This window comes from Dromiciops gliroides, chromosome 5 (genome assembly GCF_019393635.1).
Source record: "Dromiciops gliroides isolate mDroGli1 chromosome 5, mDroGli1.pri, whole genome shotgun sequence".
Taxonomy (NCBI): Eukaryota; Metazoa; Chordata; class Mammalia; order Microbiotheria; family Microbiotheriidae; genus Dromiciops; species Dromiciops gliroides.
The window spans coordinates 115,255,481-115,283,430 of NC_057865.1; the positions used below are offsets into that span (position 1 = coordinate 115,255,481).

At 44.7% G+C, this 27,950-nt stretch overlaps 1 protein-coding gene across 1 annotated transcript in view; it reads left to right on the forward strand.

Annotated features, from left to right (window-relative positions):
• PODXL (podocalyxin like) overlaps positions 1 to 27,182 on the forward strand; it is a 63,726-nt gene extending 36,544 nt beyond the window's left edge. The window contains exons 3-9 of the mRNA XM_043967566.1: positions 11,667 to 12,401; positions 14,907 to 15,277; positions 15,825 to 15,896; positions 18,774 to 18,927; positions 19,331 to 19,392; positions 20,527 to 20,694; positions 21,245 to 27,182. Of these exons, the coding sequence (XP_043823501.1) occupies positions 11,667 to 12,401; positions 14,907 to 15,277; positions 15,825 to 15,896; positions 18,774 to 18,927; positions 19,331 to 19,392; positions 20,527 to 20,694; positions 21,245 to 21,445 (1,763 nt within the window). The 3' untranslated portion in view covers positions 21,446 to 27,182. The remainder of the gene's footprint in view (positions 1 to 11,666; positions 12,402 to 14,906; positions 15,278 to 15,824; positions 15,897 to 18,773; positions 18,928 to 19,330; positions 19,393 to 20,526; positions 20,695 to 21,244) is intronic.
• Positions 27,183 to 27,950: the final 768 nt, after the last annotated feature.

Below are 27,950 nucleotides of genomic sequence, written 5' to 3' on the forward strand. Positions count from 1 at the left end.
TCTCGAATCATCTCTCTATTTACCAATCATTTCCTTTTTGCATTTTCCTCTGGTTCTGGGGAATTAAGTCTAGGCCATAGACTTCAGCCATACCTGAAAGAGATTTAAACATAATTTGGAAATATTTAACAAAATAAATAAATATAGTAACAGATGTTTTCTAGGTCAGTAGGCTGCAGGCAGGGATCCTTATTTACAGTTTAGTGGTCCCCATGTCAATTTGAATTGGACACCCATCTCCAGGCAGTTTAAGTAGCCCAGGTCCTATACTGGTAGGAATTTCCTCACCTAGAAGGTGAGAAACACCAATAAATCAGAGGAACAGCCCTTATCCCTATCTTTTTGGTATAAAATGTTGATTTAAACCTAATTTGTCACTTCCTAGCCGTGACAGACCTTTTTTATTTTTTTCCAATTACACGTAAAGATAGTTTTCAACATTCATTTTTGTTAGTTTGTGGTTTTTTGTTTTGTTTTTTGCGGGGCAATGAGGGTTAAGTGACTTGCCCAGGGTCACACAGCTAGTAAATGTCAAGTGTCTGGGGCCAGATTTGAACTGAGGTCCTCCTGAATCCAGGGCCAGTGCTTTATCCACTGTGCCACCTAGCTGCCCCTCAGGCCTTTCTGAAATCATCCTGTTTGTCATTTCATATAGCACAATAAAATTCTATCACAATCATATATCAAAGCTTGTTTAGCCATTCCCCAACTGATGGGCATTCCTTCGATTTCTAATTCTTAGCCATTACAAAAAGAGCTTCTATAAATATTTTTTGTGCAAATAGGTCCTTCTCTCTTTTTTGGGGTTGTCTTTGGGATATAAACCTAACAGTGGTATTCCTGGATCAAAGGGTATGCACAGTTCTATAGTTCTATGGGCATAATTCCAAATTGCTTTCCAGAATGGTTGGATCAGTTCACAACTGCATGAACAGTGGATTAATGTCCCAGTTTTCCCACAGCCCCTCCAACATTCAATATTTTCCTTTTCTTCATTTTTTAAAAAAGATTTTGAGTTCTAAATTTTTCTCTCTCCCTCCCCTCCTACATGCCCTCCCCAAGAAGGCAAGAAATCCAATATAGGTTATACATGTGCAGCCATGTTAAACATTTCCACATTAGTCATGTTGTGATAGAAGAAACAGAATAAGAAGGAAAAACCACACACACACACACACACACACACACACACAGAGTTGATCACCACACAATGTTGCTGTTACTGTGCTCTCCTGGTTCTGTTCACTTCACTCAGCATCAGTTTATGCAAATCTTTCCAGGTTTCTCTGAAATCCTATTGGTGAAGTGAAGAATAGGTAATTTGAACTTCCCTTCCATTGGGCTCTGATGCCTTCTCCGGGGATTTACACTGGCAGATGCCACCCTTCCTAGAGGCACAGATGGGTAGGGAAAGGCCCCTGTCTCCCTTTCCTCCCAACCAGAAATATTTCCTCTAATAAGGCCTATAAAGTTCCACCTTTCTCTATCATTTCTTTGAATTAAGACTTTGTTCCTTGTTAAACTGCAATAGCTTTTTTAAAGTAGAATGGATTAGATTAACCTAAACCATTAATTAGCACTTTCCAGTGAATTACTGCATCTGAGCCTTTCCGGAGCAGACAGCTAGCTGAAGAGACATTATTACAAAGAGTAAGCAACCTTTGATGTTTATGTAGTGTGTGTGACCTTGGGAAAATCACTTTGATTTCCCTGGGACTTGGTTTTCTTCATCTGTAAGGGGATGATTGGATATTAGATGGTCTCTGAGGACCCTTCCATTCCAGAGACATGAGCTATCGGCCCTCAGTTTCTTCAAATGTAACGTAACGGGCTTGGACTATATTTTATTTCTACCGCTTCTAAGTCCCTAAATCCTATGCTATTAGCCCATGATCAGGAAGAGGGAAGGAGCCCTCTTTTATCCAAATGTCACGGTGGGGTGTGGAGGGGGAGACCAAGAAGATTGCTACCCTATCATCAAATTAAGGCCCAAGAAAGTGAAGTAGCTACTGGAACCTGCCTTAGGCTCTTACTTCAGGACCATCTGGAAGCTAAGAGGTGGGATACTCACGGTCACTGGGATCCCAGTTCTATCCATGCTAGCCCCCCGGGAGCCCTGCCCGGGCGCCTGAGCCCTCCTCCACCCAGCTTTAAATAGCTTTCAATAGAAAGGAGGTTCAGGCGGAGCCCCCTTCCCCCTAACGAGCCTCTCCCTACTCAAAGAATAGGCCCTAGAGTTGTTGCCAGGGCAAGGCTTCAGGAATGCCCTCTCTAGAGAGGGAGGAACTCTCAGTCCGAGAGAAGGCTTGTTCTCTTCGTGCCTCTTCCTTCCCTGACTTCTCCTGAGGTCTCTCCTTCTTGGCAGGCCCTGAGCTCTCCAGACAGACCACAGTTGTCGTGGGGCCTCTTCAGCCAGAACGATCTGTCATCTACAACCATGATTGTCACCCTCCCTTCACTGAGCTACCCAGTCACACTGTCCTCTTTTCGACTTGGACGGCTCTGTTGCTTCTCTCTGCCCTGAATCCCGGTGTGTTCAGTGTGGTATGATGCAAACATCATTGAACTGAGAGTCTTCCACTTGGGCAGAGTAGGCATGGACATGAAATGGGAGAAGGAAGAGCACGGAGGATGACTGGGTGTCCATGTTATGTTCTTCTTCTATGCCCTGTTCCCAGCACAAGTTTTTTTCCAGGATATGTGTGTGCCTGCTATGTCTGGTAGGACATCTGCTTCAGGTAGAAGAGAGAAAGAAGATTGAGAAGGGACTAAGTGCCCAGTGGATAAGCTGATTGTTAAGTGGAAAGGGGGGGCAGCTAGGTGGCACAGTGGATAAAGCACTGGCCCCGGATTCAGGAGGACCTGAGTTCAAATCTGGCCTCAGACACTTGACACTTACTAGCTCTGTGACCCTGGGCAAGTCACTTAACCCTCATTGCCCCAGAAAAAGAAAAAGAAAAAAGAAGAAAGGGCAAAAGGCAAGTAGGAAGTGGGGGGAAGGTAGTATGGTGGTAGGGAGCAGATGGGAACAAGGGAGTGGCCAGGAGAAGGAGGACCACCCCCATGGAGTTTGAACATCCCCACCTGATGTTCAGAGATGGGGCAGGTGAAGGTTGGTTTACATTCCCTCCCAACTGTGGCTTTCCAAAACAGTTCTATCCATCACCCTGATGCAGGGACACAATCAGATGAAGTCCCTGCCTAGATGGGGGGGGGGGGGAGTGCTTGGCCTGCCAGCTGAGCCAAGAGATAAGCAGAGAACAATTCTCTATTTGAAGAATTCCAGGAATTAATCTCCCCTGAGGGGAAGAGCCCAGGACTCCCCTGGGAATTGGGGGAAGTTGGGCTGCAATGCTGAGGGCAGTATATTGAAAGGCTGCTTCAATGCTTAATGGTGGCAGGCATGGGGGAGGGCATGACACGGAGCTAGCTGTTCATTGATGAGCAGTCACAGACAACACTTTCTATAGAGAAAACTAGTGGGGGAGACAGAGATCCTAGACAGAGCCTGGGCCAGCCGGGCAGGACATTATTATTTCATACTGCTTCCCTCTGATCATGATAATGCTCCAGTCAAACTGGGCTAGCTAATCAGTCTCCCCCACTTTTATGCAAATTCCTAGGAGATTCTAAATGGAAATCCTTGTCCTTTAACAACATATATTTCCCCTAGAGGTAAAAGTACAACCATTCTCATTTAAAGCCTGCTTCAAAATGCCACCTTTTCCTGGAAGACTTCCCCGACTGACCTTCCACCTTGGGACCTGATCATCAGAAGAAAAAGGAGAGCATGTATTCTTGGAGTCCCAGGGACTTGGCAGAAATTATATAACATCCCTAAAGGGATGGTTAGTGAATTTCTGGAGAAGAAAGTAGTGATCAACCAAAGTGGCAGGTGTTCATCAAGAACCAGGCCTGACTAAATTTCCAAATAGACTAGATTGTTTGATCAGGGCACTGCTATATTTGCTAAATGTGGTTTAAAAATTATATAATAACTCTGTGGTTTAAGAATAATAGTCTAAAATTTTAATGAATGCCCCTTTAAAACCATAGTCATTTCCAAACATTTAATTTTCCCACATAGCTCCCTGTGCCCTCTCATGTTATCTAGACTTGCAATTGACAAGACTCATGCCATAAAAACAAAAAACAACAACAAAAAGGGGGCAGCTAGGTGGCGCAGTGGATAAAGCACCGGCCCTGGATTCAGGAGGACCTGAGTTCAAATCCGGTATCAGACACTTGACACTTCCTAGCTATGTGACCCTGGGCAAGTCACTTAACCCCAATTGCCTCACCCAAAAAAAAACCAAAACAAAACAACAACAACAAAAAAGACTCATGCCATTCTCATAGGCAAAATGAAAAGATGTAGGCTAGACAATACAATTAGATGGAGATGGCCTTGGATCCAAAGAGTAGTTCATATGAGTTAGAGCTCCTTTTTCTAGACTTTATTTTGTGTGGCAAGGATGGATTTTGGGTTATTTTAAATTTTGGTATCTCATAGTAAAAAGCTCAGCTTAACAAATACTTGTTGAACTGAAGGGATTTGCAGGAAGAGGAGGGTGTTGGTACCCTAGGCTATTGGGTAATAATCCTAACCCTTGTTATTCTGGGTCCATCTGGGCCCAATGGTTGGGTCTTTGGACCCACATTTCCCCATGCCTTCCCCCCTCAATCAAATGGCAGATGTCCCTTTCTTTTGGACCAACCAATAACCAGCAACAGCAAGTTCCCTGGTGGAAGATTCTTGGTGTCCACATACTCTGAAGCAAGAGGGTTCTTTTTGTCCCTCCCTCCCTCCCTCCCTCCCTCCCTCCCTCCCTCCCTCCCTCCCTTCCTTCCTTCCTTCCTTCCTTCCTTCCTTCCTTCCTTCCTTCCTTCCTTCCTTCCTTCCTTCCTTCCTTCCTTCCTTCCTTCCTTCCTTCCTTCCTTCCTTCCTTCCTTCCTTCCTTCCTTCCTTCCTTCCTTCCCTCCCTCCCTCCCTCTCTCAGCAATTGGGATTAAGTGACTTGCCCAGGGTCACACAGCTAGTAAGTGTCAAGTGTCTGAGACCGGATTTGAACTCAGATCCTCCTGACCCCAGGGCCGGTGCTCTATCCACTGTGCCACCTAGCTGCCCTGAGGTTTTTTCAAAAAGATTTAGAGAAATTATCGCTTGGTTCTAGTGCTAATTCTGGCTGAAGTCATTGTGTAATCTTAGATAAGTTACTTCATCCTGCCCAACTTCCTCCCTCCCCCTTCAGTTTTCTGATTTGTAAAATTAGGAGATCTCTAGCTCTTTCCCATCTCATATCTAGTTCCCAATCAATGTGAATAAGGAATCCTGTGAAAGGAATTATCCTATCATTTCCATTGGGATGAAACCAGTTACCATGTTACAGAATTATAACTTCAAATAGTGTGAATTGGGATACAACCTCCCCTTCTCTCAGGGATTCCCTATTCTTTCCTAATAGAGACTTAGCTGGATTGTGTTAGGATTGACGGCCTCATCCCCTCCTCTATGTCTTCCACTTTTGCAGAATGGAAGGCCTCTGTCCTGCCTCCCAAGACTGAGCCCAGGAAGAGTGGCAGTACCGTGGGTGCTCAGAACAGGCAGCTACACATTCAGCCCCTGATACCATATAAAGGCATTACCATCATCATTGGGGTGCTGGATCACACCCCCCTCAAACATCTCTTCCCCCACTTAAGATCCCAGTTCATTCTTTTGGTCCATTCCCACACATCACCCTGGCCACATCTATCCTGGGCAAGTTTTAACTAGCATAGCCCTCAGGGTTCCCTGGTGTAAAAAGAAACTGAGAATACTTGTACTCCATCTCACAGGGCTCTTTACTTCAGATAATGTTCAGGGAAGACCTGATAGACAAATGTGAGATGAATGAATGGATGAGTAAAAACCATATATTCCGTGCTTTCCCTAGGCTGAACCCAATGCTAAGAAAGTGATATAAATATGTAGCTAGTGATTGTATGGCACGTAAAGGTCTACAGAGCACTATACAAATATTGTTGTGCTCTCCTCAAACAACCCTGAAAAGTAGGGGTTCTTAACCCTATTTTACAGGTTAGGAAACTGAGGGAGACAAATCTTACCCACAGGTTACACAGCTAAGTGTCTTGTGGCATTTGAACTTCCTGACTCCAGGTTCTGTACTCTTCCCACTGTGCTTTTAGCTGCCAAATAGGAAACAGGGCATCTAGTGGTGTAGTGGATAGAGCACTGTCCCTAAAGTTGGGAGGACCCAAGTTCAAATCTCACCTCAGACACTTATTAGTTGTGTGACCCTGAGCAAATCACGTATTCTGTGAGAACGAGGGACAAACAAAACAAGAAAATCCCCAGCTTTCTAGAAGCTCAAATCAGGGGAGACAACACAGGGGAGACTTCAGCTTCTGGATGGATGGAACTCCTAAGGTTGCATCAACAGAGAAGATGGCAAAGCCTCCATGGGCCCTTATAGCTAGGACCAGATGGGGCCTCTTGAAGCAGTCTGCTTTTTTTTTTTTTTTTTGAAGCAATTGGGGTTAAGTGACTTGCCCAGGGTCACAGAGCTAGTAAGTGTCAAGTGTCTGAGGCTGGCTTTGAACTCAGGTCCTCCTGAATCCAGGGCCAGTGCTTTATCCACTGCGCCACCTAGCTGCCCCCAGTCTGCTTTTGATAAACATTTATTAAGGAACATTGCTGTATCTTTGGTGTTCTAGAAGATGAATTTCCCTGCCCCTGTAGAACTTAGTGGTTTGGCTATGGAAATTCTGCATGCATTTTGAATAGCAGAAGAATATCAGGCAAGATAGAATACAGCTCTAACTGCTGCTAAAGCTAGTCCAAAAGGGTTTCCGTGGAGGTGTCAAGTATTGGCAGGTTTTGAATTCAGAGGAAAAATAACAGAGGCCAAGGTGGTGGCGATTAGGCAAGTCTTCTAGAATCAAATGACCTTCCCTAGAAATAAAGGGAAATGAGTGCTGGGCTGAATGATTTGGCATAGGGAAGACCCAAATTGCTGAGGGTTAACCCATATCTCCATCTGCTGGACAGCTAATGGAATACAGTGGAAAGAACATTGAATTTGCAAGGAGACTGGGGTGTGAAACCTTTACTGATCACCTACCTGCTGTTCTTGGGGGTTGGTAGAGATTTATTCTCTTGTAAAATGATCATGTTAGACAAGCTCCTCTTGTTCCTTCCAGCTCTAAATCCTAGGAGTTTGTGTTGTTGTTGTTTTCCTAGACAGCAAAAAACCCAACAAACATTCTCTCTCTCTCTCTCTCTCTCTTTTTTTTTTAGTGAGGCAATTAGGGTTAAGTGACTTGCCCAGGGTCACATAGCTAGTAAGTGTTAAGTGTCTGAGGTCTGATTTGAACTCAGGTCCTCCTGACTCCAGGGCTGGTGCTCTATCCACTGAGCCACCTAGCTGCCCCAACAAACATTCTCTTACCTGGTTCGTCCTTTATAGTGAAGAAGTGGTTATGGCAGGAAATGGTTGGGACCTGGGGGGGTGAGGACCAGTCAGGAGTCCCCCATAACCTCTTCCTGCCTGACCCTGAAGCTGAGTGCCTTGTGCTACTGATGCCTTAAGGGAATGATAGAACGTTAAGAGGGGTTGGTTCTCATAGTATCCAAGGTTAGCTTTGGTTTGAAAGGACAACGGTTTGCTCCTTTACAGGGAGAGTCAAAGAAACTTCTGATGGTAAGAATAATAGCTTGCATTTATGTAACACTCTAATAATAATAGCTCTCACACACATATACACACATACATATGTATTGTTTTGTTTTTGTTATTTTAAAATACTTTATATATGTTAATACATTTGACAACAACCTTTTGAAACAGGTACTTTATCATTCCCATTTTACAGATGTTAACTGAGACACATAAAAAATTAGGTGACCTATCTAGTGTCCGAAATGGGATTCAAGCTCCTAATGGTCTTTTTGGCTCCCAAGTCCTTCATTCTATTCACTGTGCCACCTAGGGGCCTCTAAATGTATTCCCATCTGATCCTCCTAGCCATCTTGTGAGATTGTCCTCATCGCAGAGATTTGAGAAACTGAGGCTAACAGTTTAGCAAGTGGCTTAAGTGCCTGAGTGAGGATTTGAACTCGGGTCTTCATGATTCCCAAATCAAGTACTCAATTTACTCTCGGATCCAAAGATCTGTCCAAGGGCAGAGCTGGAAAAGGACTTAGAAGCTGTCTAGTCCCACCCTCTCTTTTCATGGAAGAGGAAACAGACCCAGAACCAGAATTAGAACCCAGGTTGTGTGACTTCTAGTTAGTGCAAGGGGCAGAGAATGAGGAAGAGTTTTTTCGGGGGTGGAGGGTCTTGCGATTATAATAGACTTCTTGATCTCTACAGGTTTATCCTTGGACCAGAGGTGGGAGAGAGAACCAGCAACAATCTTCTCCGCCCTCTTTCCCCCAAAAACCCCAGCCACTCCCACCAGGCCCCTACTTCCTAGGGCATTCTTATATATTTCCTTTTCCATCTATTAATAGCTCCAGAGTCATTCTTCATATAGGAAGGGAAGCATCCAGACCTGAAGTGGGAGGAAGCCAGTACTCCCCTAAGGGTGGAGAGCTGGGTAGGACCCAAGGAAGGGAGCTGACTGGGTTTTTCTTCCTAACTCTATCTCCATCTCCTCCCCCCTTTCCCCCCCAACAGGTGGAGCTCCCAGAGGAGATGGGAAGGTTTTCCCTGGAGGAGAAAGACATACATAGCGAAAGCCACTTTCGGCATATCCAAAAATGAATCACTACTCTTGTTAAGATGAATGAAAAAAAATGTATCAAGCACTTGGTATGGGCCAGATCCTATGCTAAGCATCAGGGACAAAAAGAGACAGTCTCTACTCTAAAGATCACATTCTAATTGATTGATCATAATGGGAGCAAAGATTTGGCCCAGGGTATAGAGCACCAGGCTTAGGGTCAGGAAAACCTGAGTTCAAATCTGGCTTCAGACATTTACTAGTTGGGTAACACTAGGCAAGTCACTTAACCTTAATTTGACTCAGTTTCCTCATTGGTAAGATGGGGCTCATAATAGCAACCTACCTCCCAAGATTGTTAACGAGGATCAGATGAGATCATTGAAAGGTGCATAGCACAGTGACTGCCACTTAGTAGATGCTATATTCATGTTGTTGTTGGTATTGTTATTATTATTATTATTTTACTTTTATTTTTGCAGTGCAATGAGGGTTAAGTGACTTGCCCAGGATCACACAGCTAGTGTCAAGTGTCTAAGGCTGCATTTGAACTCTGGTTCTCCTGAATCCAGGGCTGGTGCTTTATCCACTGTGCCACCTAGCTGCCCCTGGTATCATCATTTTTATAAGACACCTTGAAGGGTAACATAGGCTTTACAAGTTTGTGGTTGTTGTTTTGTCCCATCCATTACTTGGCCCCAACCTATCTTTCCAATCATGTTAGACATTATTGTCCTTTCCACCCTTTGTGGTCGGTCAATTAGCAGGCTCTTATAAAGGTCCTACTATGTACCAGGCACAATTGTGAGTAGAGAGTGACAAAAGAGGGGAAAGGGTCCCTGCTGTCATGAGGCTCACATTCCATCCATCTGTACACAGAGCTAAACAAGCATCTAGTCACACTGTTCCAGTACTGTCCCATTAGGGACAGGATAGGAACTTGCCAATACCACACTTCAGCTCTGTTTTTGTACTCGGTGAGGCTTCCTGCCTTCCTGGTCTCTCTCTTACAATACTGTTTCTTCTACAACTCAGCTCACACTACCTTCTACAAGAAAACGCACATGTCCATTTTTCTAGTAATGGTGGAAGCCTATGAACCCTTTCTGAGAATTTTAAAAAATGCATAATTTAAAATACATAGGAAATATTGAGATAAAGTTATTAAAATGTTAAAAAAAACCCCACAAATGTACAGACACCAGGTTAAAGAACTTTGGCTTAGTATGGGTGCATCTTGAGGATAAGCACTGCCTTTGTAGTCCTAGCAAGATGTATCATCTTGGAATAAGTGGTAAGCCTAGAGTCAAATAAACTTGTTGAGTCTATCTACACAGTCCTACAGTTTACAGGAGGATGTCTTAGATGGGCATGGGTACCACCTTTTTCAGTTTAGTTTTGAATAAGTAGTGATAACAAGCCCAGCAACTATAGCCACTTGTGCCTAGGAGCAGTGCCTCTGGTCCCTTGGTTGGGGGTAGAGGTGGCATAGCCTTAAACCCAGGGTTTAAGAGATTGGTGGTTTTATGACCCCTGAGTGTGATGGGTAAGATCAATGGTCTGAGGAAGTTATGTTCCCAAAGGCCAAGTTCCCTACAGCACCATCCGTCCGAGGTAGATACTATGATGTAGGGCTGGCTTGAAGAACAAGTGAATGGAACATCGGGAATTCAGAGACTATTTGCTGGGATCACCTGGGGGAAGGTAGCAGATGGATAGAGTTAGAAAATGATCAGATGCCCTTGGTGTACTATAAACTAGGGGACTCCTTAAGAGTGTTGGGGTGGGAGATTTTCTTGACTTGTAGTCTCATTTTCTTACCTAGGATTAGGAGCTGACATATTGCCTAGTATGTTGCCCAGCAAGTCATTCATTTGTTTTGATCATGTTCAACTCTTTGTTGACCCCATTTGGGGTTTTCCTGGCAAGGACACTGGTGATTTTGTCATTCCCTTCTCCAGCACATATTACACACGAGGAAACTGAGGCAAATGGGGTTAAGTGAGTTGCCTAGGGTCACACAGCTTACTAGTGCAGGAAGATGAATTTTCCTGATGCCTGGACAGGCACTGTATCCACTGCACCACCCAGCTGCCCAATGTGGCAGAGATGGGACCTTGAACCTGGCTTTCAGGTCAGTTCCTTGTCCAGTAATATCTGTAAAATGGAGCTATTCACAGTACCTACCTCCTACCTCACAGGGTTGTGAAGATCCAATGAGGTAATATGTATAAATCACTTTGTTAGCTAATATTCTGTCCTGCCTGTCAGGGTAGGCAAAGGGCAACTGGGAATGGAAGGGAGAATTCTCTACCAATTCCAAGTTTTAAAGCTGGCGACATTTTTTAGGGTAAAATATTAAGCCTTTGTGGGGAACCATCACCCTTCATTGACATCTGAAGTGGAGAGGAGGGTGGAGGAGCTCTGGGCCCCAGGAGCAAGGAAAAAAAAAATTACTGTCCAGTTTTACCCAGAACCAGCCGGGCTCCTTTCTCTCCTTTTAGAAGCAAGAGTCAGATGCGCATCTTAGAGATCAGGCATGAACTGCTGAGGCTTCTTTCTGACCTTTCCATATTCAGGGGTGTGTGTGGTGGGGGGGAGGGTGGTTTGGGTGGGAATGAGGGAGAGCAAAAGAAGGGAAAGAGGCAGCAAACCACAGAAACTTTTTTCCCCCTTAACCTATGCTAGGTTTCCCCTCCTATCCTAAAAAAAAAAAAAATTGAGGGGGAGGGAAAATCAGCACAACTGATCGATGCTTTGAAAAGTCAGAAAACTTAATCACTCACTTGGTTCCTTTTTGATCTGTCAGGGGACAGTGGAGGACATTATAAAGTCTACAGAACAAGTATGACACAATAAAAGGGGATATTTTCACACATACAGCCTGTCATAAGCTTGATTAGGTGCTCACTTGTCTTTTCCATTGGGATTATAAACAGGAAACGACGGAGCAGCATCCATGGAAGGAATAATAGATGCCGCTGCCCCTGCAGCTGACCCTGATGCTGCCCCTGATGCTGACCCTGCTGCCACCCCTGCTGCAGACCCCGCTGCCGCCCCTGCTGCTGTCCCTGCCACTGCTGATCCCGCCGCTGCCCCCGCCGACCCCACCGTTGCCGACCCCACTGCTGCCCTCAACCCTGCTGCCGTCCCTGCTACTGACCCTGCTGCTGCCCCCGCCGACCCCGCCGCTGCCAACCCCGCTGCTGCCCCCACTGCCGCCAACCCTGCTGCCGACCCCGCCGCTGCCCCCGATGCCACCCCTGCCGCTGCCCCCAATGCCACCGCTGCCCCCACTGCTGCCAACCCTGCTGCCGTCCCTGCCGACCCCGCCGCTGCCCCCGATGCTGCCCCTGCCGCTGGCCCTGCAGCTGCCACCACCACAGTGTCTGCTGGAGGCTCCCAGAACGCAAACACAGAAACCAGAAAATCACAGCAAATACAACCCTCTTTGGCTACTACACCTGAAGTCTCATCATTTCCCAAATCCCAGCCCAAGGACAAGGAAGGGGGCAGTACAACCACACAGAGCACTGCAGCCCCTCCTACTTTAACTACCGCTGCCTTACAGCCTACCAAGAACACCACCTCAGTGACACCCACCACAGACCCCAGGGCTTCGGCTAACCTGACTTTGCCCTCAGAGGTGATAAAAACCTCCCCTTCACCATCAGGTGGGTAATTCTCATTTTGTCATAGTGGGCAAAGGGCCTTGGGGAAGATCAGATTTTGGAAAGGCGTGCACTTAGCCTCTCTTGCTTGGCCTAGAGGATTCAAGTACCCATAATATGGATAAATAAGAGGACCTCAATTTAAACATTCATTCCTGCTCTCACCTTCTCAGTAGGCTACAGAATTAAACAAAATCATCCTTATTTGAGTGTCGGAGATTGCGCAGCAAGTTTGCTCATTGTTCCATCCGGCTGTCCCACACACACACTGCCCCCTCCTCCCCCAAACCCCAAGGGCTCTTTTTCTTCCCAGCTTGGAATTGGTTCTACTGCCTCCCACCAAGTAGTATAGCCTGTGGCAATGCACCCCCCTTCCCCAACCCTCTCCGTCCCAATAAAAATAAAAAAAGTCTGTGTCCTAGCTATGTTGTGGGAGGTTGTCCATGGTCTCAAAGTAAACAATAGCTTCCCCCCACCCCTTCTTTTGAAGGCAGTCAGGCTTAAGCAACTTGCAGGTTACACAACTAATAAGCTCTGAGGCCAGATTTGCACCAACTCTGGGGCAGGTGCTCTATCCATTGCACCACCTACCTGCTCCAGCTACAGCTCTTCCCCCCCCCCCCCCAGTAAACATTTCTTTATTTAAAGTTTTGAGTTCTAAATTCTACCCTTCCTTCCCTCCCTTATAGTTCTCTTGGTTCTGCTCACTTCACTATACATCAGTTTATACAAATCTTTCCAGGCCCTTTCTGAAATCATCCTGCTTGTCATTATAGCACAATAGTATTCCATCACCATCATATACCACAGCTTATTTAGCTATTCCCCAATGGATGGACATTCCTTTGATTTCCAATTCATGGCCACTACAAAAAGAGTTTCTATAAATATTTTTGTACAAATAGGTCTTTTTCTCCTTTTGGGGGGATATCTTTGGGATATAAATCTAGCAGTGGTATTGCTGAATCAAAGGGTATGCACAGTTTGATAGCCTTTGGACATGGTTCCAAATTGCATTTCAGAATGGTTGGATCAATTCACAACTCCACCAACAGTGAATTAACACCCCTGTTTTCCCCCATCCCTTCCAACATCCAATATTTTCCTTTTTTGGTATATTTGCCACTCTGATGAGTATGAGGTGATACCACAGAGTTGTTTTAATTTGCATTTCTCTAATCAATATTTATCTACAGCATTTTTCATATGATTATAGATAGCTTTGATTTCTTTAAAAACTGCCTGTTCAGATCCTTTGACCATTTATCAATTGGGGAATGACTTGTATTTTTATAAATTTGATTCAGTTCTCTATATATTTGAGAAATGAGACCTTTCAGAGATAACTTGTTTCAAAAACTCTTTTCCAGTTTTCTGCTTTCCTTATAATCCTGGTTACACTAGTTTTGTTTGTGCAAAAACTTTTTAATTTTATATAATCAAAATTATCTCTTTTACATTTTGTAATGCTCTCTGCATCTTCTTTGGTCCTAAATTCTTCCCCTATCCATAAATCTGACAGATAAACTATTCCATGCTCTTATAGTTTGCTTATAGTTTCACCCTTTATGTGTAAATCATGTACCCATTTTGGACCTTATTTTAGTATGTGGTGTGGGATGTGGGTCTATGCCTAGTTTCAGCCATTCTGTTATTTTCAGTTTTCCCAGCAGTTTTTGTCAAATAATGAGTTTTTGTTCCAAAAGCTTGGATCTTGGGTTTATTATATACCACCTTACTATAGTCATTTACTATAGTATAATTTGTATCTATTCTATTCCACTGATCCACCTTTCTATTTCTTAGCCAGTACCAGATTGTTTTGAATAAACAGTTTGAGTATAATACAGTTTGAGATCTCAGCCACAGCTCTTAAAGTGCCACCATTAAAATGAGTGCCATTCCTAGTCATCTGCAGGACAAAGGCATTTAATTCAAATTTCTTTGTAATTCAAAGACCTGAAGAACATTTCCTTCTTAAGTCTCAAACTTACTCTCCCATAATGCCAGTAATTAATATTCAGTGAGATTTTGTAACGTAAACCTAAAAGCCTTGACTTGACAGAAAGCTATAGCTACTTTACTATTTCTGATTATAAGGCTTGGTTTCACACCCTTCATGGGTTTTGACTTGGCCTGATGGGTTCTAGTCTTAAACATTGTAGTCTCCTCAGGCTCAGGTTTTTGTGTCAGAAAGACTGAAGTTCAAATTTGACCTTAGTCCCTAGCTTCATGACCCTAAGCAAGTCTTTCCACCTCGGTTCCCTTATCTGTAAAATGGGGATCTTGATAAGCAGCTACTTCACAGGATTGTTGTGAAGATCAGATGAGATAATTAATTATAAAGTGTGCCTGGCACTTGTATGTTGGGTTTGACAGCTACAAAGAAGATATAGGAATTAAGATTTGTTCTTTCTTGCTGTGGAAATAAGAGAAGGAGATGGTTTTCCCTCATTCCAGTGCCTTTTTTCCCCTTCTCCTCAACACATTTGTTTCTTTCCTCTGCAGCTATTACTAAGAAATCGGAGGCTACCTCCTTACCAGATGCTTCTCTTCAGCAGACCACATCAAATTTCACTACATATCCCCAAGACTCTGGGAGTTCACCTTCTTTGACCAGTCACAACACTTCCACTCCAGTGCCAGGAAACTTTTCTTCAGTTATCCCACCAGAGACCAGATTAACCCCCAAAACTCAACCAACTGTAGTTACCTCTGAGAGCACAGCTTCAGTTATCCCTGGGGTGGTCTCTAGGGAGTCAACTTCAGCTGTATATGAGAATTCTACCCTCTCACCTACTAGCCCCTATTCTTCCCATCACCAGCCTCCCGCCATGACAACCTCTGGATCTGAAATTTTTTCACCCATACCCAACAAGGTAACTACTGCCCCGGGCTTAAGGAATATGAAGATTTGGGTAGAGAAAAGATGCTTGAGTAGAGCTTGGCTGAAAGAGACCATAGATCCCTTTATATTCCTTCTTGCTAAAAAAGTCTTGAACCAGTCATGTGAAGCCCCTTGTAACTTTGATGGGGTCTTTGTTCTTCCCAACCCAATCCCACATAAGAATCAGCCACTTAGGGCCCCAGCACTGAGTTGAGACCAATTTTAGGGGTCTCCTTTCTCCACTCCTGTGACTTAGCCTACCCACTGGTGCCCCATAGACCCCATTATCATTTGGTGACCAAAGGCTCTATAGAAGGTCACAGTGAATCTCTTTTTCTCCCTACTTCCCTTATCCCTTACTGACAGTAGGGGATGTCTGAATTTCAGATGCCCTCAAACTAAGACTTGATCTTGATCCAAGGCCAGATTGACTGACTGGGCTTCCTTCTTCCAAGGGGCAGGCATATGGCTGGAAGCAGTGATTGGTGGGGGTGGAATTGCCTTTTTTGGTGCTAAATTCATGATCCAACTCCTTCCAGATAACCTGTCTAGCTGACAGCTATACAACAGAGAATCTGCTCGTTCTGAAGATGACCAACTTCAGTATCTGTGTGAGTACTGCCCACCTAGCTGGTCATCTCTGCTTCACTGCTGTAGCTCTTAGGTCCTTTCCTTTATTGCTTTATTCTCAACCTGGCCTTTTTTATATGGTGGGATTGGGAAGAGCCGGTCACTTGAAAGCAGTTGACGAAGATGTTGGGGACTGGTGTTCTCATCAACCTTCAAGGAGAGGTCTAAGGTTTTGTTTTATTCCTCCTTTGGTCTCTAGACTCATGAGAATTAGGGACAATGCAGCTTGGTAACTGTTCTGTAACCTGAAAAATTACCTGGGGCACTGAGATGTTTAATGACTTGTCAGGCAAGATTTGAACCCAGGTTTTCTGGAGGCTGACCCTCAGGAAATGGATAGCCACTACTCTGTGCTGTTGCTGGATTTAAGGTTAGGGACAGCCTAATATAGTAACTACCATTTTTTTTAAAAGCCCAAGACACTGTTTTTTGTTTTTTTTTGGTGGGGCAATGAGGGTTAAGTGACTTACCCAGGGTCACATAGCTAGTAAGTGTGTCAAGTGTCTGAGGCCGGATTTGAACTCAGGTACTCCTGAATCCAGGGCCAGTGCTTTACCCACTGTGCCACCTAGCTACCCCCAATGTCCTATATTCTTGAACTGCACCCCTTCCACCCATTTCCTAGTAACCACCACCTTAAAAAAAGCACTAATAAATGCCAGTCTGGAGTCAGGAAGACCTGAGTTCAAATCCAGCTTCACGTCCCTTGGGAAGTCACTTAACCCTTGTTTGTCTCAGTTTCCTCATCTGTAGAGAGATAATAGAGCACTTAATTCCCAGGGCTTGGTGTCAAGAACAAATGAGATAATCATTGACTAGCACTTAGCACAGTGTGCAGTATATTGCTAGAATATATAAATGTTACCAGCATCATAATCATTCTCATCACACTTTCTTTTTTGGTGGTGGTGGGGGGGGGGGGGTGTTGTATATGTCACATCCCCCCTCATTCCCTTTGGCTCTTTAAGAGAATTGGGAGTAGAGGGTGGAGAAGACCAGACATTTTTCATTTTTGTAATCCCAGTCCCTCTCCAGTAATAGTGACCTGCTTTTATAATTCAAGTGCTTGTTGAATAAAGTGAACCTTTTAGGTCCCATCTAAGTGGCTCAATGCTGCCCTCTGGTGGCTGTCTGCTGGTTTTGCAGTTGCATACGTAAAAAGTGGGGAAAGCCTTCAGGCGGGCACCAGGTCTTCACCCAACGTTCATTTATCATATACCTGCAAGATGGAGAGGCCTAGGATAGAGACAAAAGATAACTAAGACCTTTATTTTAAATGATTAGTAATCTGCTCTCAAGGAGAGTAATGAAAAGGCAGCTCTTCAAAAGCTAAAGGTCTCAGGTATGATCCCAAGGGGATGCTCCGCAGGCCCCATAGAAAGTTTAGCTTTAAGGACATACTAGGGCCCTGCCCCTTCTCATGAGCTCTCCTGGCATCTCTGGGAACAACAGGTGCTGCCCCCCATCCCGAAAAGTATAGTTCGGGCTTTTCCTATTGTCTGGGGACCAGTGCCCTGTCACCTTTCCTTTACTCATCCCTTTGTATTCTAGCCCCTTCCCTTATTCCCTGCGATTAGGAATTTCAGGATGTGATGGGGGAAGGCAGTTACTGGAAGAGAGTTCTCTGCCTTTCCTGTGTTCCTGGGGAATGAGTCACAGGGGCCCTAACAGTGGCCTTTCTCTCCCAGCCGCACAAGTCTCTCTGATAGCAGAGATGCTAACAATAACGCCCGGCATTTGTAGAAAGCTCTTTTTTGTGTCCTCACCATCATTCGATCTCAACAGTTGTATGTAGTAGTTTGGTCAGGTGGCGTAATCCACATTTTCTAGATGAAACAACTTAAGTTTTACCCAGAGGCCAGGATCCGAGCTCAGCTATAGAAGGGTACCTCAGATGTAGGCCCGCTGGTCTGACTCTGCTCACCCCCAATTGTTTAGGAGGAAACTGAGCCCTAGATAAAGAAAATAATCTATCGCAAGGAAGTAAGTGGCAGAGCTGGGATTTGAACTATGGTCTTCTGACCTATGGTGTTGGTGTTTTTATGAGGTCCTGTAGCCTAGCTGTGAAGCCTCCAAATGCAGACAACATAGTTTCTGAGGCAAAGCTTCTCCCTTGGGGGTTGGGGGGCGGTAAGGGAGGAGCTAGGAGGTTTGTCAGCCACCCTCCTAGAAAAGAAACCTGTTGCTAAAAGTAAAAGGCAAGGGGCAGCTAGGTGGCGCAGTGCATAGAGCACCGGTCCTGGAGTAAGGAGGACTTGAGTTCAAATCCGGCCTCAGACACTTGACACTTAACTAGCTGTGTGACCTTGGGCAAGTCACTTAACCCCCATTGCCCACCCCACCCCCCAAAGTAAAAGGCAAAAAAATAAAAAAATAAAAATCAATATATATGACTTGAGTACTATAAGTGGAAAGGACAATCACAAAGCAGTAACAAGTCACAGAATAAGCTTAATTTCAGGGAGAGGTATGAGAAGGCAATACCTTCCTCATGCCTTTGCAGAGGTGGCACGGGATAATATTTGGAAGTAATACTGTTTTTTCTCTTTTTACATGGGATGGCTATCTTGGAGGGGGAGATGGAGGGAGTTCTTACTGTTAAAAATGGTATCATCTTTTTTTTAAAAAAAGTTAGAACTTTAATCATTAAATTCAATGGTTAAAGGAGGTAAAACAGGAGCAAAGGGTTGGATCAGCACGCCAGATGTACAGTTTTTAAATTGCCAGTGTCTTGTTCATCTCATGGTCCAGGTTGGCACTGGTGGGGGCTTGGATAGAAGGGAAGACAATTCAAGTCTGTTTGCTTCAGGATCAGGAGCTACCCCTTAGGAGAGTTACCTTTGTTTTCTACCCTGCAGGATGGTGTCAAGGACTCCCGGAACCATTCCCTCTACATGGCACTGTGTCGAGCAGGAAAGGCCAATTTCAACAAGGACAGGGATCTGTGTCACGTGCAGCTGGTCCCCCAGCCTGAGAAGCAGGAGGTAGCAGTTGTCAAAGTGACTCTACAAAGTGAGTGTGTGTGGAGGAGAGGGATTGGATTGGGAAGGGGGTTGGGAGGAGCTGGGGGCTTCTTTGAATGCAGGAGAGAACTTCGTGGAAAATAATAGGGTTTTTTTGTTTTTGTTTTGTTGCGGGGCAATGATGGTTAAGTGACTTGTGCAGGGTCACACAGCTAGCAAGTGTCAAGTGTCTGAGGCCGGATTTGAACTCAGATCCTCCTGAATCCAGGGCCGGTGCTTTATCCACTACACCACCTAGCTGCCCTGAATCCTAGTTTTACAAGGCATACCAGGCCAGCCAACGTAGGGGGCCCTACCTCGGGCAATCAATTTCCCGGCTTTTCCCCCACTACTGCACTCAATCCTCTGAGCCTGGCCCCCTCATGCTCAATGTCTCCTTCCTTTCCCCATAGCACACCTTCAGCCCAAGGAGCTGTATGAAGTACTGAAGAAGAGATGGGATGATTTGAAAAAGGTAAGCAGCCCAGAGGAAACATCACAGCTTCTTGGGACAGGGCCTGGACAAGAGACTTCCTTAGGAACACCTTCCCCTGTTCCAAAAGAGTCTTGGGGTCCAGGGTTCTGAAAGATCAGAGGGGCTATCTCCAGTGATAGGCAGGAAAAACCTCAGCTGCTCTCCCTTGGCCAGCATCATCAACATGGATTGGAATGGATAAGGGGAAGAATAAGAAAACCCCAAAACAGATGAGTACCAGAATCCTCTCTTGGAATAGAGGATTGTGAGGTTTTCCAATCAGACAATAAACATTTATTGAGTACTTGCTATATGCTAGGCACTGGGCTAACTATTGGGCTACAAAGAGTAAAATAAAAAGCTGTATTGGCAAGGAGCTTAAAAGCTAGCAAGTACCTATTAATAAGTATGTACTGCGGGGCTCTTCAACTCAGGGTCTGTGAACTTTTTTTTTTTTAATTTTTTTTCTTTTTTTAGTGAGGCAGTTGGGGTTAAAGTGACTTGCCCAGGGTCACACAGCTAGTAAGTGTTAAGTGTCTGAGACCAAATTTTAACTCAGGTCCTCCTGAATCCAGGGCCGGTACTTTATCCACTGCGCCACCTAGCTGCCCCTTGAGGGTTTTATTTTATGCATTTAAAAATGCAGAAATACATTCTGAGAAGCTCCACCTGACTGCCAAAGGGGTCCATGACACACACAGAAATTAAGAATCCCTGCTCAGTTTAATTATTAATAACAAGGTAGTTTGGGAAGGAAGCAGGGCCCTCGTAGTTGAGACCTGGAAGGGGTTCATGCATGTAATAGTGCCTGAGCTGAGCTTTGAGGATGAGAGGGAAGCTATAAGATAAAGGTAAGGCAGGGAGGAAGGCCAGGCATGGTGGACAGGCTGACGGGTGGCAGATGGAGTGTCCAGTCTGAAGAACCATAGCCAAGGCCAGTTTGATGGAATCATAGAGTGCAGGAAGAGAATCAACATCCAGAGACTGGAAAGCTAGTTTGGGGGCCTTGCACTAGAGTAGTTGAGTAGGGGACAGTCCTGAGGAGGCATGTAGCACACAGTAGGTGCTTAATGACTTGATGTATATATGGCGGATGTCCCAGAACCTGACTCGAACCAATTCTTTCCCGGGCAGTTGGGAGTTAGTAACATGACGTATGGAAAGGAAAGTCTGGACAAGGAAGTGGAGGACCGCTTCAGCATGCCTCTCATCATCACTATCGTTTGCATGGCAGCCTTCCTGCTCCTCGTGGCTGCCATCTATGGCTGCTTCCACCAGCGCTTTACTCAGCGCAAGGACCAGGTGAGACCCCTGCTCATTTCACCCTTGGAGAATGGGATGAGATGAGATGGTGTGAATTGTGGGACACTGACATTTCTGCCCACCTCCATTCCCTACACACACCCCCCCCACATGCCCTGTCCATGCCCTTTCTCTTCTTTAATATGGGTAGTCTAATGATACTTAAGTGTTCCATTTCCACCTAAGTTAAATATAAAAGGTAGGGGCATTGCTGAGAGAAGGGTTTGGGGATCATCCTGGGATCATGTGGAATGGAAAGAGACTTAAAGAAAAGGAGTTTGTCCTGGTGCATTTCCTCCCTTCTCCTGGAAGATAAAACAAAACTTGCTCTAAATAAAACAAAATAAAACCCCAGGAAAATGAAACAAAAGCTCTCCAGTGAGGTTATCGCCTCGAGAGTCGCCTCTAGAGGGAGCCAGCTGCTTAATGTTGTAGCAAACGACTTTGTGGAATTGAAATGGGGGGAGAGGGGGTGGCGATCAGATTCATGAGATACCCCCAACCCCCTACCACTGGCTTTCCCTCAGTCATCTTGCCATCCCTTTCCCAGCAACGCCTGACAGAGGAACTGCAGACTGTGGAGAATGGTTACCATGACAACCCAACACTGGAAGTAATGGAGACTTCCTCTGAGATGCAGGAGAAGAAAGTGGCCAATCTCAATGGTGAGCTGGGGGACAGCTGGATAGTCCCTCTAGACAACTTGACCAAGGATGATTTGGACCAGGAAGAGGAGGATACACACCTGTAAGGCCACCTGTCTGCCGGCTCTGACCACCGCCACTCGACTCTTGAGACTTAATCACCCAAAGTGCCACTTGAGCAGGGGGAGGAAAATCAACCCTCCTCCCCACCTTGAGAGAGACATGAACAGGGAAAGAAACGAGGAGGGAGCAGATGCCTACGTGGGGGGTCCCGGGTCTCCTCCCTCCCCACCCCACCTCATCTCATCTTGAGGGGGCGTCTTCAACTTTTTCATTTTCTAGCCAATGGAAACAATTCATCTTACGAGGTTGGAGGAGGGCAAAGGGGGAATGGGAAAATGGCCACAAAATTTCCTCTGGAACTGGTCCTAGATTTTGTGGTCAGGACATCTAGAAAGATGTGATGGAAAGCAAAGCTGGTGGCAGTTTATATCCACTTGGAGAGTATTGGTGGATGAAACCTGTTTTCTAGCCTTTTCTCCCCTTCTCAGTAGCAAAGCTATTTGTCATTCTTCCCCAGCATCCTAAGGGGCCCCTGGGAAGAGCACAGATTGTGATCCATGGCCTTGAATTTATTGTAAACAAAATTCCGATTTCCTTGCTCACCTGTTTGGTTGAGGTGGAGATTTTACCTGCCAGACCCAGATGTGAATTGTTCCTGCTCAAGGAATCCTTCTGCAAGTGAGAGACGGATGAAAACTTCCTGAATTGACATCATACTGGCTGGCAGGAAGCCTTGGCACTCAGCACGGTTCTCTCACTGTTAAGACACTGTTCAGATCGGGCCCAGGGGAAGAGATCTGCCTGCCTCATATCCAGCTAACATCTCGACTCTGCTGAAGCCATTTGAGGACATCATTGCTTTCTGATCTGCACATAATTTACCTATTAGAGAGAATGGCTCCCAGAACCCATGTGACCCCCTCCCTCCCACCACTGAAATAGAAGCTGCTTTTTGGGACAAAGACCCCCAACTCCTGAGGATCATCTGTCATCACAGTGTCTTAAAAAAGACAATCAAATGCAGCAGGAAAGGGTAGGATCCATCCAACCCTACATGTGAAACTCAGGGACTAACCAAGTTGCTGGGATTTATTTATGAAGGAGGGAGAGTAAGTGGCAGACCCTCACCTCTTCCCCCACAAACACACCACCCCAAGATCAAACTGTCCAGTGGTTTCTCTAATTTCATCAGTGTGAGTTCTGTCTCCATTGGTGGGTATCACAAGCCGTCCATATTTTATCTTAAGACCATTCTTGTCCACACTCATTAGATTTCCTACAGAGGATCTACTAAGTGGGTTAGCAGCCTTCCCATCCTTTTTTTTTTTTGTCCTTTTTAATCTCTGGTACACACCAAAGCACTACTAGCCCATCTTCTTTGCCCATCAGGCATAGCATTGTTGGATGTCAGCTATATAACCCATTTAGGCTTACCATGCAGCTAAGTAGTGAGTTACACTAAAAGACTTATTTCAATTCCATTCCTTTAAAGACAGTACATGGGTGGTTGTGGGTAGAAGTAGGGGCATCCGGAAGTGTAGACCACATCATGATGCTAGTAAAACCAATCTATTGAAATCGTTAAAAAAGAGTTTTAAAAGCTGTAGTCATTTAAAAGTTACCTAAAATCACACCATCTTATAATGTATAGTAAAGGGCCTATTGCTTAACTCTGATTACTCTGGACCAAGTCAGTGGGAATACTGGTACTTAAAACTGGCTCATTTTTGAGAATTACTAGGCCTTTTCACTCACGATATATTTCAAAACTGACTTCGGGCATCAGGTTTCCATTCCTGATTATAGTGTATCTGCTTCAATTTGTGGACTTCCAGGAAGAAAGCAGACATTCAAAACATCAGGTGGACCTAAGGGTCCCCTAGACATGGCCTGGAGTTTGGTCACACAGTTGAAAACGTCAGCTGGCAAATTTCATGTGTGCTAATTTTTTTATTTTTATTTTTTTTTGGTGAGGCAATTGGGGTTAAGTGACTTGCCCAGGGTCACACAGCTAGTAAGTGTTAAGTGTCTGAGGCCGGATCTGAACCCAGGCACTCCTGACTCCAGGGCCGGTGCTCCATCCACTGCGCCACCTAGCTGCCCCATGTGTGCTAATTATTAACACGATTTTTAAGTTTGCTCAGTTGTAGGCAGGCTGCGCTCCAGGTTCCGGAAACGTGGCGGATGTTGGACGTCTAGCAACACCCATTCCTGGGGAGCAGTGATTAATATTCAGTATTCAAACCTGTTCTCACTTTATTTGGAAGCTCTGCTCTGGTTTTACTGTGGGGTGCCTCAGTTTCAGAATTGCTCCCTGACTGCCCTGATTTAAACCACCCTCCACTCTCTCCATTTCCCCACCTCGACGGGCCATCAGACATCAGTTTTGGCCGCCTGTTTCCTGAGCTGCCTTTGGGTACTGGCGGTAGTTAGCAGCAGGGAGGAGAGACTTGCTAGGAACTGTAGTTTAGTGGGCTTTACCTTCTCATTTTCTCTGTGTCTGTGAGAGTTTTGCATGGAGTTTGCACCCATATCCAAGGCCCCAAGTGCTAGGGCCTCTGGAGGTTGCTGTCTCTCAGGCTCCAGGAAGCAGCTGTTAGACTATGAGTGCCTTTTGTGGCATTGATTCTTTGTCCAGGAGGCAGCAGGCCTTTTTTTTTTTTTTTTTAACAGGATTGACTTGGGTCCATTTGAACACATTGCCTGGAGGATACATAGCAGTTTCTTCTGATAGAGGATATCGGAGTTCTGGTTGAATTGACCCATTTAGGAGTGCGATTTTTAAAAATACTTTTTAAAAAATACTAGACTTCAGATTGCTTTGGAGTAGAAAATTTCTGGTCAAGATTTTGAGGGAGATAAGCCATCACTCTGAAATTTAGAGGTTAAGTGACTTCTTCAGCACCCAACAGTAGAGACTTTGTCAGGATTTGAATGCAGGCCTCCCTGATTGAGGCTGGCTCTCTAGCTATTGCCAAAGTTGCCTCACTTGGGTTAAATTTAAAGGGTCCAAAGCACAAACCCCTCCTCAACCCAAGAACTTGCCTCCTTGCCTCTGCCGATGAGTTGGGACAACCCCCAGGCAAAAAGGACCTTTCTACCCAGCTGTGGCTCCCTGACTCCAGAGCTCTTGTTGGCCTGCTTGCTCTTTTCAAATGCCCATGCCTTATCAGTGGGTGAAGACTTAGGAAGCTGATGCTAACTCCTGCTGCCTTTGACCCAGGCATTGACAGTATCTTCCCAGGCACAAACATCAAACCAGAGGAAGCTTTGTGTTGGGAGCCATAGGGCAACATGTCTTCAGGGATGGGACAGTTGCAAGAGCAACTGAGGCCTAGACTGGGATAATTCAGGTTATAGCTCTGTTCTGAAAAAGTTTTAGGAGGTTGAATACCTTCTCAATCATAGGTACCTTTCTGAAATTCCCCAGAAGGCCTCAGCATCTGGAAATCTTTTATCTGGGTATTACTATAGCTATGACACAAAATCTAGTACATTCTGCACCCCCCCAAAAGACAAATTGGGGGGTTACCCCTAAAAGCTCAAATTATTGGTTGGAAGAAGACAGTATTTAGTAAGCATGGATTCCCCAAAAGGGCAATGCTAAAGAAGAATTTTGAACTTCATTCTTTAAAAATAAAATTTTATCTATCTTTTGTTTTTACATTGCCTCAATTTTCCTCTGGATCTCCCCCCTCCCTTCCTCTTCCTAGAATCTGTCTCATAACAAAGAATTCTTTTTTCTTTTTAAGAAAAAAGAAACTTGGCAGATGACAGGTTTCCGGAGGCTGCCTGATAATTGAGCTAGATGTCATGAACCAGCACCCACTGAACAAGCCACCAGCTGCCATCCAGCAAGTAAACTGGGGGGTGGTGTGTGTGTGGGGGCATTGACAGATCACTAAATAAAAATACAGAACTTTCCTTCCCATTTCAAGGAAGGAAGCTATGCCATTATAAGTAAGTCAGGATAATATAGAAAAGGTTTTTTGGTCTCTCTCCTACAAGTGAAGCTCAAAGCAGAAGTGTTATTTAAATGCCCAAATGTTTGATCTTCTTGATTGAGTTCTAGACAGAATTCAGGGCAAAAAGTCCACTATATATCTATATATATGATAGTCCTTAATTTTTTAAAAAATTAAAACAATGCATTGGGCCAGACTAGCATTCACTCAGGGAGACCCTAAGAACAGGGCTTTTTAACCCTCCATTTCTGGTCAATGGCATGCCCAAAGGGACCATCAATGAGGGAGGAAAGCCAATGAACTGTGTGGTGAGAATGGACCATCTAGTTTTGCAGGTGATAAAAGCTGAGATTTAAAAGAGGTGGTCATTTGTGAAGGAGGGTCGCCAAGCTCCTCGCTGGCAGAGCCTGGACTAGAATCGTGTGTCTTGATTCTAGCTCAGTTATTTTTTTGTTTGTTTGTTTGTTTTTTTGCAGGGCAATGAGGCTTAAGTGACTTGCCCAGGGTCACACAGCTAATAAGTGTCAAGTGTTTGAGGGCGAATTTGAACTCGGGTCCTCCTGAATCCAGGGCCTAGCTGCCCCATAGCTCATTTATTTTTACTGCTCTCTAGCTGCCTCCTTGGCCTGAAGGAATAAAAGGCTCTCCTCATTCTCATTCAATGTTCCTTGGCAGCTATAGGGTCAGCTGTGCAACAGGGGAAAACGTCTTTGTAAATGCAAAGACAATATATTATATCCAAATAACAAAGTAGTAAGCTTTCTGTTCCTTAGGTGAGGAAGACAAATTTCCCTTTAAAAAAAAAAAAAAGCAAACCACAAAGAGCTTGGTCTCAGACTCAAGAGGTTGGTGTTGACCAGAAAGTGGGCTAGCAGGGGTTCTGGAACATTGACTGGGTAGGTATCTCTTCCTGCCTCCCTAGCTTGGGATCGTTTTAGCATTTAGCGCCAGCCCAAGTAGAGGTCTCCACCCAATCCTTAGGTATCAGCTTCATACTTGCTGTGGTCTAGTCATTTATCTATGGTGAGAGTTGTCCTCCTTGTGGATACCCGCCGGAAAGGCTTTTGAGTTCCAAATCTTTTGAATTACCTATAAATCTATCAAGTGCTGATCCGTCTGAAGTAAGTTTGTTAATGCTTTCTTTAGATCTATTTTCAAAGGAATCTTCTGAGAATGGCCTATCCTGTTTGTATCTTTAGAGAATGAGGGAAGAACTGAGTGTGACTGATATGTTTGGAGAGGGGAGGAGAGGGGAAGGGAAGGCTGAGCATAGATTCCAAAGGGCCAAAAGAGATATGGCTGTCTTGCTCCCTCTTGAATCATGCAGCCTCTCGATCACAGGCCCGAGACTAAAAGGAACAAGTTGCTCTTTATTAGAAAGAGTCTCTTGGATGGTGGGATTCTGTCTTTAAAATCATTTTCATAATTACCCATGGAAAATGAGTCCCTTTCAGGTCCAGGATTTTTGTTGGCTTGGTTAAAAACGGACGGGGCTGAAGAGGGGAATGATGGCATTCCCTGCCTTTCTCTCTTGGCACATTCGCTGTAGAAGACATCGGGGCCCAGACACAAGACTAAAAGGCAACACTGTTCAAAGGGGCCTTAAAAAAAAAATTAGTTAATGCCATCTACACTAGTAAAGGACATTTCTCCTGGCTGCTATCAGGAAGCAGGAACAGATGTCTGAAGTACACTGGAATTTATTGAAAAACTGGATTGTAGAGATTATGGTGAAATTCTTTCATTTTCCTACAAAACTATATTTTGGAAAACTATGCTGTCAATTAAAGTTCTTTTGTGTAAAGTCTGTCTCATGCTCTGATATTTCATTCTAATTGGCTAAAACTGCTACAGAGATTATATGGTGGGGGCAGGGTCCTCTATAGGAGTTACTGATAAATTAGCAATGGCACGAGACAGGAGAAAGGTTAAGGAGATGAAAGTTAAAAGGTAGAAAATTAGGAATGTACAGGATGGGGAAGGGAGACCTTCAGAGATCTGTCAAGAATACCCTAGCATCCACCTTCTGTGTAATTTTAAGTGAGAACTATGGGATGCCCACATAAAGGACTCAAGAAGAGAGCCCACTACTACATTCCATCATTTGACTTTGACTGGCTACAAGGCCAACTGAATATTAAGGAGTCTTTTCGATTTTTTTGATTCTCATGGGAGAAAAATGTTAAAAGCTCAGCTGTAGGAACTGTGCTCATTTTTCCATATAGGACCCCTTAAGACAATCAGCATCAGAATTAGTGTTTCAAGATAAACTTTTAAAGTGTGCCAAGATCAGGAAAGGGAGATTAAGTATAAATGAACACCCAGGACAGGATTCTTAGCCATCTAGGCAGCAGAAACTGTTCTAAGAAAAATGACTCAGAGTTTATCGCTGGTCACAAATTGGACCAGAGGTTCTAGTCTTCCTGAACACACCAGTCACCTTTACTCGCTCCCAGCCAAGAAAGTAAGGTTCTAAATTTTGTGTTGTGACCTGCAGCTTACTTGTCTTCTGCAGTCAATACCATAAACAAGATATGTAGCTAAGGCAGCTAGTGCTATTGTATGTAAGCTGGGTCCTGACACT